Raw genomic sequence first — 11,096 nt, 5'->3', positions numbered from 1 at the left:
CAGAATCTTTTTCACATGAGTTTCTGCCCAGGTTTACTTCCTTTGGACTGTTATTAGGTAATTGATTTCTTAAATGCCTAAAAGCTGTTTAAGTAATGCATGCTTATCAAATGTATCTTATAAAATATAGAGCATAAAAAATGAAACACATAACCCAACGATGTATAGATAATGATTGTTAAAATTTTGATGTATTTTCTTCCACTTTATATTTAGATAATGGAAGTTGTAACATATGAATACCCTGATTTTTTAGTTAGGCCAAATAATGTTTTTGTACCCATAAAATACTGAAAAAGTGGTATGTATATGTTTATTTTTATTCTTTAGTTATTTGTAATTGCCATTGATAAATTTCCTGTGACTTTATGTTTTCAATTTTTGTGTTTTAGAAGTTATAAATAATACTGACACTGAGACACTTAGGTAATAGGTTGGGGCAATATGTTATTTATCTGAAAAAATGCTGTTATACCTTCATCTCACAGAATACAATAAAATAAATTCCCTAAGAATGAGATATATATATATATACAGATGGTCCCTGACTTATGATGGTTTTACTTACAATTTTTTTTACTTCAAGGTGGAGCAAAAGTAATACACATTCAGTAGAAACTGTACTTTGAGTACCCATATAACTATTCTGTTTTTCACTTTCAGTATGGTACTTAGTACATTACATGAGATATTCAAAACTTTATTATAAAATATACTTTGTGTTAAGATATTTTTGCCCAACTATAGGCTAATGTCAGAGTCCTGAGCACATTTAAGATAGACTAAGCTAAGCTATAATGTTTAGTAGGTTAGGTATATTAAATGCATTTTTACTTAACAATTCTTTCAAAATACAACAGGCTTATCAGGACATAATCCCATTTTTAGTCAAGGAGCATCTATAGTAAGAAAAGCTAATAACACTTGGAAGAAAATATAGGTAAATTTAGGCCTAATGGGAAAGAATTTGTAATCATATAAGAAACAACAAAGTGAAAATCAATACATTGGATTACATAAAAGACATTCAAAATTTTAAAAAATACATAGACGAAAATATTATTTGGCATTTTGTGAAAAAATATTTTTAATAATTGACCTTCATAATACATAAAACAACCATATAAATAATAATTTAAAACATTTAAATTATACCTGTATAATGTATAAGAAACATGAATAAATGATTTGCAAAACAATAGTTTCTTTTTTTTTTTTTTCACACTACAATAGTTAATTTTATTTGTTCAAGAGCTCATATTGCAAGCATTAAACCAAGCATAGGCTTTGATTCTGTGAGCCCAAATTCACATATTGAAGAAGATCAAAGCAAACTGCGATCCATGTACACGGATGAAAACTAAAGGCTCAGAGTTAATAACATTGTAGTTTTTAAATTTCTATAGCCTAGAGCCCAGTAGTCACAGGTCTTTTAGGTCCTTCTGGATGTCCCACAGGGTATCTGCACTTTTCTTGAGCTGAGCAACTTCATCATCCTTTAGCTTCTGGTTGATAACGCTGGTTAATCCTCGGGCATTGAGGATACACAGAAGGCTCAGGAAGACTTCATTCTCGATGCCATACATCCCCTTTACCATTGTTGACACAGGATGAATCCTGGATAGATTTTTCAACATGGATTCAATAAGGTCAGCCACACTTAATCCAATAGCCCAGTGGGTATATCCTTTTAGCTTGATGACTTCATAGGCACTTTCAACCACCATCTTATGCACTTCCTTCCAATTTTCACTATCATTGTCAGTTCCCATTTCTGGATTCAATTCCTGGCACATTCACGCCACTCCACACAGCCACACTTGAGTCGCCATGTTCCCCCAAAATCCATCCATGGCAGCTGCTGGGATGAATGCCAAGTTTTTCAGCCATAAGGTAGCGAAATCTAGCAGAATCCAGATTACATCCACTTCCAATCACGCGGTGTTTGGGTAATCCATTTGGTTTCCAGGTAACATATGTAAGAATGTCCACTGGGTTGGAAACCACAATTATGATGCAATCAGGACTGTACTTGACGATCTGAGGAATAATGAATTTGAAGACATTAACATTTCTCTGCACCAGATTGAGCCGACTCTCCCCTTCTTGCTGACGGACTCCTGCAGTTACCACTACAATCTTAGAATTGGCAGTCACAGAATAATCTTTATCTGCCACAATTTTAGGCGTCTGAAGAAATAAGCTCCCATGCTGCAGATTCATCATTTCTCCTTTAAGCTTATCTTCCAAAACATCCACAAGAGCAAGTTAGTTCATCAGCCAGAGACTTTCCCAGAATGCTGATAGCACACGCCATACCAACTTGTCCAACACCCACTACAGTGATCTTATTGTTTGGGACTGTTGCCTCTTCTTCTGCAACTGGTGCAATGAGTTTTTCCTTAAGAGTTGCCATTTTGCACAGGAGAGGGAAGGCGCTGGAGACCTCTGTAACGGCAGTGCGGAGAAGACCAACAATAGTTTCTTAACAGACATATTATGGCCATATGTGTATGTATAAAAGTATTCATTGCCTAATATAAATGATTTGAACTAAAAGAATGTGAAAATAAAGTTACAGGGTGTAATATGAGTCTTCAAAGCATTTTTAATGGTTGTATATTTAACATAATGGGAAAAATAGGATATTATGTACATATGATTATACTTTAATAAGAAAAATTATTTATAGTAATAAAATGAAAGGCAATGCATCATCATGTGAAAATTAGTTATTTCTATGTGGAATATTTGTGCATGATGTTTAATCATTTCTTTCTTTTTTTTTTTTTTTTTTTTTTGAGACGGAGTCTCGCTGTGTCGCCCAGGCTGGAGTGCAGTGGCGCGATCTCGGCTCACTGCAAGCTCCGCCTCCCGGGTTCCCGCCATTCTCCCGCCTCAGCCTCCGAGCAGCTGGGACTACAGGCGCCCGCCACCGAGCCCGGCTTTTTTTTTTTTTTTGTATTTTTAGTAGAGATGGGGTTTCACCGTGTTAGCCAGGAGGGTCTCGATTTCCTGACCTCGTGATCCGCCCGCCTCGGCCTCCCAAAGTGCTGGGATTACAGGCTTGAGCCACCGTGCCCGGCCGATGTTTAATCATTTCTTTGGACCTTTAGCGCTACTTAAATCTGTTGTTCAAAAATTAGAATTATAATTATTTGCCTATTTAAAATATACTGTGATAAAATTCTTTAAACATAAGACTGCCTAATTCCTTATTTTGAGGAGTGATTCTTGAAAGTGGAATGGAGTATGGTGTTATAACTACATCAGTCTCTGTCAAATTAAACCATTTTGGTTTGGGCTGAACATCTCAACATGTCCAGGGAATTTTGAATCTCTTATGTCATTCAATGTATGGCAGAATTTTATCTATCTTTGGATCATCTGCAAGTTTCATCGGCGTACAAACTAAAACCTCTTGTAATCACTTTTTTAAAAAACAAAAGTTTGACTAGGACAGTTTAGAGGATGGAGTTTCAAGCACAGAGTCCTGTGGGCAGGCCATGAGAGACTATGAATGGTCATGGAAACTGAGTTATGCCAATAAAAATGGAATGCTTTACCCTTGCCATAAAATAAGTTGGCATGGACACGATTAACTAGTCTTGATCATCAAGCATCCATTTTTTTAAATTCCTATTATCCTATCAGTCTTCTCATAGACACAGGAAAACTTATTACAAAACTTAGGCACTTGGAATCTAGTTGTAGAGTCATTTGAGGAACCTAGTTGTAGAGTCATTTGAGGAACCATTTAAACATTTTAGACAGGGACCATTTACACCATTTAGACTTAAGTTTGCCCTAAGTCTGGGTGATTATCCAAATCATGCAGATAAGCTACTCAAAAATACAGATCCCAGGTTTCTATTCCTAATGATCATTGCTCGGTATGTTTGGAGTGAATAGGCATCTGTATTTTTTAAGGCTTCTTCAATGACTCTGATGATCATCCAGGCTTGGCAATCACTGAACTAGACAACATATGCAATCAAATAAAGTAGAAATAGAATGAGGAAGAAATATGGAGGGGCAAGAGTATAATCAATGTGTATGTGTGGGGGGCGGCAGGGGTGGAATAGTCAAGAAAGCTTGCATGAGGTGAAAGGCAGATTTAGCCAAAGGGAAAATTTACTATTTTCACTCTGTGTTATTAGTTCAGACCTAGACTCTTTCTCAAAAGGTATTTGAGTTTCTATACACACACACACACACACACACACACACACACACACACACACATAAATTTCTCTCTATATAGAAATATATATTTCTAAATATTTCTTTAGAAACATATATATTTAATTACCAACAGCCATATATGTTACATATTTTTATTATCCTATCTCAGTAGGATAATAACTATGATAAAAATTACAATAAAAATTCAAGGCCATGAAAAGAGAGGAAAGCAAATTTAATCTTACAGTTAGTATAATTATTCAGTTATGTTTATGTAGCATGTATTCATTTGACAAATATTGTGGCCTACTATGCCCCAAGCTTACACTGTTCTATTTGATTGGAATAAACCAATAGACAAATCAGGCAAAAATCTCTGCTCTTATAATGCTCATATTCTAGTGGGGAAGGCAAATAAAAATGAACAAAATGAGTAAGTTATTTAATATGTTAGAAGATGATAAATGTCTGGAATGTGTGGAAAGGAAGAATCAGTATTAAATAAGATTGTCATGGTGGACTTTCTTCAGAAGGTGTCATTTGAAGAAAGAATTGAGACTCAAGAGGAAGTAAACCAACCAGTTATTCAGAGAAAAATGTTCAAGGTAAAGAAAATAGCCAGTGCAAAAAGCCCTAAAATGGCAGTGTGCCTAGTGTGTTTTAGAAATAGGTAGGAGGGGCCGGGCACGGTGGCTTATGCCTGTTAATCCCAGCACCTTGGGAGGTTGAGGCAGATCACAACGTCAGGAGATTGAGACCATTCTGGTCAACATGGTGAAACCCCATCTCTACTAAAAATACAAAAATTAACTGGGCATGGTGGTGGGCACCTGTAATCCCAGCACTGGGGAGATTGAGGTAGGAGAATCCCTTGAACCCAGGAGGCAGAAGGTTACAGTGAGCCAAGATGGCGCCACTGCACTCCAACCTGGTGACAGAGCAAGACTCCATCTAAAAAAAAAAAAAAAAAAGAAAAAAGAAAGGTCAGGAGGCCAGTGGGGCTCAGGTGAAGTGAACAAGAGAGGAGTGGAAGATAAGGTCAGAGAGGTAATGAGGATGTCATATTGGAAGGACACTGGCTTTTCTTTAGAATGAAATCAGGAGTCCCACTCCCAGCTTCTGGCACTGATCTGATATCTGTCTCTAAAATTTTGTCTTTTCTAGGATGTCATATAAATGTAATCATATATAGGCGATTTGTGTCTGGCTTCTTACCCTAAAAATAGGACTTTTAATATTCTGTATTGTGTGTATCAGTCTTTTTATTGCTAAATAGTTTTCATTGTGTAAGTCTACCACAATTTGTTTAGCCATTCACCATTTGGTGAACATTTGGATACTTTCCAGTTTTTGGCTATTATTAATAAAGCTGTTACGATCATTTGTGTGAAGTTCTTTGTGTGGACACATCTTTTTATTTCTCTTGGATAAATTACTAGTATTCAACCGGCTGGGTCATATGATAAGTGTATGTTCATTTTTCGAAGAAAGTGCCAAAATCTTTTTTAAAATCTTTGCATAATTTGCATTCCTACCAGCAATGCATGGAAGTTAAATTTGTTCTTCCTTCTTGTATTTGCATTAAAAAATCTAGATAGTTTTATAGTATAGTAGGTATGTAATGGTATCTTATTGTGGTTTTAATTTACATTTTCCTAATGGCTAATGGTGTTGATCATCTTTTCATGTGCTTATTTGTAATCTGTATCTCTTCTTTGATAAAGTGTCTGTTCAAATCTTTCCTCTGTAAATTTCGTTGTCTTATTACTACAGTGATATGGTTTGCATGTTTTGTCCCTTACAAATGTGTGCTAAAATGTGACCTCTAACGTTGAAGATGGGGCCAAGTAGGGGTCATGGGGGCATATCTCTCCTCAGGAATTGCTTGGTGCCCTCGTTTGTGGTAATGAGTGTGTTTTCACTCTGTGTTCACATGAGATCTTGTCATTTCAAAGAGTGTGGCGCCTCTCCTCTTTCTCTTGCTTCCTCTCTTGCCATGTGACATGCTGATTCCCCTTCACCTTTCGCCATGATTATAAGCTTCCTGAGACCCTCACCAGAGGCACATACTGGTGCCATGCTTCTTGGACAGCCTGCAAAACCATGAGCCAAATAAGACCCTTTTCTTTCTCAATTATCCTGCTTCAGGTATTCCTTTTATTGCAATGCAAATGTACTAGCACATACAACATTGAGTTATAGTTTTCTTTTTAAATTCTGTGCATAGGTCTTTTATCAGATATGTATTTGGCAAATATTTTGTCTTTGTGGCTTACCTTTTAATGTTTATAAAATTGTGTTTTAAAGAACTGCAGTTTTCAATTTTAATTATGTCTTATTTATCATTTATTTTTCTTTAATGGTTTGTATTCTTGTATAGTCACTATATCTTTGGATAGTCAAAATTCAGAAATATTTTCCCCTAGGTTTGCTTTTAGAAGTTTTATAGATTTACATTTAGGTTATGATATATTTTTAATTAATTTTTACATGTGGTTTGATGTATGGTTCAAGGTTCATTTATTAATAGAGATGCATACATTTCCCAGCAACATTTTTCAAAAGACTATCGTGTATCAGTGAATTATATTGGCAATTTGTCAAAGAAATCAATGGAACATATAGATCCATGTCTATTTCTGGATTCTCTATGTTGTTCCACAAATCTCTATGTCTGTCCTTTTATCAATGCCACACGGACTTGATAATTATAAACTTGTAAGCCTTAAAAATTAAATAGTAAAATACCTTGAATTCTGTTTTCCTTAAAGTTGTTTGTGTAATTCCAGGTTCTTTGACTTTTTCATATAAAACTTATAATTAGCTTGATAACTTTTATGAAAATAAAACAGCCTGATGGAATTTTGATTGAGAATGCCTTGATTCATACCAGGAGATTTGATATCTTAATTATCTTAATATATTGTTTTGTAATCTATGATCACTCTGTATCTCTCCTGTTACTTAGATCTTTCTAGATTTCTCACAGAAATGTTTTATTCATATTTATTTATTTTTTTCAGTGGAAAATAATTTTTATTGAGACCCCACCAGCTGCAAAATCTGTTCCTGGCATTAAGCTCCTTCTTCCTTTGCAATTCAGTCTTTCTTGAGTGGTCTCATGAATGCTTTCTTCTCCTTCATAGTCTGGAAGTGGCAATGGCCAAACTTGGAGGTAGTGTCAATGAACTTAAAGTCAATCTTCTCCAGAGCCTGCCATTTGGTCTGGACCAGCAAGGACTTGCAGAGGATGAGCACTCGCTTCTTGCTTCCCACCACATAGCCTTTTAGCATGACAAAATCATTGGTCACTTCGCCACAGTGGACAAAGCCACCCAGAGGTTGATGCTCTTGTCAGACAGGTCATAGTCAATGGAGGCATTGTTCTTGATCAGTTTGCCGTCCGTGATAAGGTAACCCTGGCCGATCTTACAGATCTTCTTGTTGATCTCAGTGCCATGATGGTAGCTTTTCTGGACAGTGCATGCCACAGAGAAAGCCACATGGGAAAGATGCCATGCCCCAGTACAGGCCACTTTGCACAAGCCGTGGTTGGTCTTGTGGGGCAGCTTCTTGGTGTGCCAACAACTGGTGACCCCTTTGTAGCCTTTGCCCTTGGTCACCCCAATGACTTCGATCATCTCATCCTGCCCAAACACTTGGATCACAGGTACCTGTTGCTCGAGCCTCTTCTAGGCCCTGTACAGCTTCTCAGCCATGTTGCCTCAGTTCACCTAGATCTCCATCAGGTGGGCCCTCTGGTGCAGAGGAAGTAGGTGTATCTGGGTGTGGGCAATGACACGGATGACTTGGCAGTACTTCTTCATGCTGCTAAAGTCCTTCTACACCTGCTTCTTGCCATCCTCTTTCTGCCATTTCTTGCAGTACTTGGTAAAGACCTTCTTCTTAGATTTATGCCAGTTCTTGTAGAAACGCCTTTTGCACTCATTGCTGATGTGCTTAGCGAAGATGGTCTTGAAAGTCCAGATGCCTCGAGGGGTTTCCCCATATCCCACAATGCCCACAACCACCATGGGTGGTTGTCTCCACAATGGCCACAGCCTCTACCACCCCTTCATACTCACCTTGGATCCTGGCCTATTGACTTCCCCTCTCGATGTGGGTCATGCCAATCTTTTATCTCAAGAAGGCTGTGAAGGCTGTGTGGACCAGCTTGGAAGGGTCATCCTTGGGGAAGCTCTTCACCTTCCCATGATGCCTGCTGCTGCACTTTCAAGGCAGGAAGCCGAGGGACCCGTGTCTGGGAGCGGAGAACTTTCTGTGAGACATCACACCATCAAATCCCACTGGAGAAATGTTTTATATTTTTCAGCACATAAGCATTACATTTTGTTAGGCTTATTTATGAGTATTTCATCTCTCAATACCATTATAAATAGTAGTGTTTTCTTCATTTAAATTTTCAGTTGTTCATTGATGGAGTATAAAATTTCAATTGACTTTTATATATGGACTTTGCATTCTGTGATGGTGAAAAACTTGCTTCTCAGGTATAACAGATTTTTTGGAAGATTATTTGTTTTTTTATAAATAGACAATCATGACATCTGAAAATAAATATAGTTTAATTACTTCTTTTTCAATTTACCTGCCTTTTATTTACTTTCCGTACATGATTGCACTGGCTAGGACCTACAATATTATGTTGAATACAAGTGGTGAAAGTGAACATCCTTACCTTGTTTCTGATATGATAAAGAATTAAGTCTTTCACCAGGAAGTCTGATGCTAACTGTATATATTCCAGACATGCCTTTTCTCAGGTTGTGAAAATTTCCTTATATTCCTAGTTTGTTGAGAATTTTCCAATAGATGTAACTTTGTCAACTGCTTTTCCTGCATCTATTGAGATAAATCTTATATAATTTGGATTTTTTTCTTGTTGATACTTTGAATTACATTGATTAATTTTCCCATGTTGAAACAAACTGGTATTCATGTAATAAACCCTACTTAGTCATGATATATTATCCTTCCTATATATTGCTGGATTTGATTTATTAACATATGTTTTTCAGGACTGTTTGTCAAAGTTCATGAAGGAGCTTGGTCTTTAGTTTTCTCTTCTTGTAATGTCTTTGTCCGACTTGATGTCTTGCGAATTTGTGACTCATAAAATTATTTGAAAATTTCTCTCCTCTTTTATTTTCTAGAAGAGTATTTGTAGCATTGCTTTTAGTTCTCCTTAAAAGTTTATTATATATTGCCACTGAAGACATCTTTAGCCTTGGATTTTCCCCATGCAAGATATTTTAACTGAAAATGGTATTTGTTTACTAATTATCTTTGTTTGGGTTAATCTGTTTTTTTTTCAATAAATTTTGGTAATGTTTGATTTTCAAGAATTGTGGTCCATTTTATGTATGAAATTTATTGACATAGAATTTTTAAAATATTCACTCATGCTTTAAGTTTTGGAAGCATATGTAGTGATGTCTCCTCTTTTGTTTCTTATGTTGGTAATTTGTGCTTTCTTTGTGTTTTATTTTGTCTTCATTAGACCAATTACAGGCATTCTTTTTTTCATCTTGCAGAAATATCATTTCATTTTATTGATTATCCTTATTGTTTATTTTAAATTTTGATTTCTCTTTTTTGTTTTTACTTTTATTACTTATTTATTGCTCTAGCTTTTCTTCATTCTACATGCCTTGGGTCTGAAATGTTCTACTTCCCCTAGTTACTTAAGGGGAAATATTAAATAATTTTAGACCTTTATTCTTTACTAATGTAAGCATTTAATTCTATAAAATTTCCCCCAAGCTCTACCTCAGCTGTGTACCACAAATTTTGATATATTGTGATTCTGGTTTCATTTAATTCAAAGGGTATTTAGCATCTCTTATGCTTCCTCTTTGACCATGGGTTATTTAGAAGTGTGCTGCTAAATATACAAAAATAAAGAGAATTGAATTGACAGGTTTTTCTTTCAATACTTTAAAGATATTAATTCACTAATATCAGGTTAACATAGATTCAGACAAAAGTATGCTGTAAATCTTATATTTGTTTCTGTATATGTAATATGTGACTACCATTTGCTCTGTTTGATTTCTGTAATTGTGTCACTTTAAAAATGCTGTATAAATGGAATCACATTATATGTAATATTTTGTGGTTGCCTTTTTTCACTAAGCATAATTCCCTTAAGTTTCACTGAGTTCTTGCATGTATCAAAAGCTCATTCCTGTTTATTGCTGAGTAGTATTCCATGGTGTAGAAGTAAACAGTTTAACAATTAACCAATTAAAGGGCATTTGCACTGGTTCAATTTTTGACAATTGCAAGTAAAGTTACTCTGAACATTCATCTACAGGATTTTGTGTGAACCTAAGTGTCCATTTTTCTGAGATAAATGCCCAAGAGTGCAATTGCTGTGTCATATGGTAATTGTATGAACAGTTTCCTAAGAAACTGCCAAACTGATTTTACTTTCTGTACTATCTTACAGTACTACCAACAACGTATCAATTATCTAGGTGCACTGCATCCTCATTAGAATTTTATGTTGTTACAATTTCTTGTATTTTAGCCATTCTAGTAAGTGTGTTTTAAGTTGCATCTCTTTGTGGCTTTCATTTGTATTTTCTCCAATGACCTAATGATTTTGAACATATATTCATATGCTTGTTTGCCATATATATAGCCTCTTCAGGAAAATGTCTCTCCATATATTTTGCCAATTCCTAACTATATTGTTTACTTTCTGATGTTAAGCTTTAAGAATTCTTTATATATTCTAGATGCAAGGTTTTTTTTTTCAGATATGCAGCATGCAGACATTTTTGTCTAATGTGTAGCTCATATTTTCACCCTCTTATAGTGGTTTTTGGAAGAGCAGAAGTCTGTAATTTTAATGAAGTCCAAATCATAAAATTTTCTTGGACATT

At 35.6% G+C, this 11,096-nt stretch overlaps 1 protein-coding gene and 1 pseudogene across 1 annotated transcript; both read right to left on the bottom strand.

Annotated features, from left to right (window-relative positions):
• Nucleotides 1–1,206: 1,206 nt before the first annotated feature.
• On the bottom strand, nt 1,207–2,416 carry LOC104667673 (L-lactate dehydrogenase B chain). The gene is given in 3 exon segments (XM_030934803.1): nt 1,207–1,791; nt 1,793–2,271; nt 2,273–2,416. Coding segments are annotated over 3 exon segments (993 nt in total). The 3' UTR covers nt 1,207–1,421.
• A 4,844-nt stretch (nt 2,417–7,260) lies between these two features.
• Nucleotides 7,261–8,475, bottom strand: LOC104667672 (annotated as a pseudogene).
• Between the last annotated feature and the right edge of the window lie 2,621 nt (nt 8,476–11,096).

This window comes from Rhinopithecus roxellana, chromosome 7, assembly GCF_007565055.1.
Source record: "Rhinopithecus roxellana isolate Shanxi Qingling chromosome 7, ASM756505v1, whole genome shotgun sequence".
Taxonomy (NCBI): Eukaryota; Metazoa; Chordata; class Mammalia; order Primates; family Cercopithecidae; genus Rhinopithecus; species Rhinopithecus roxellana.
Note: the sequence above shows the minus strand (reverse complement) of the source record. Positions and strands in the feature narration are given on the sequence as shown.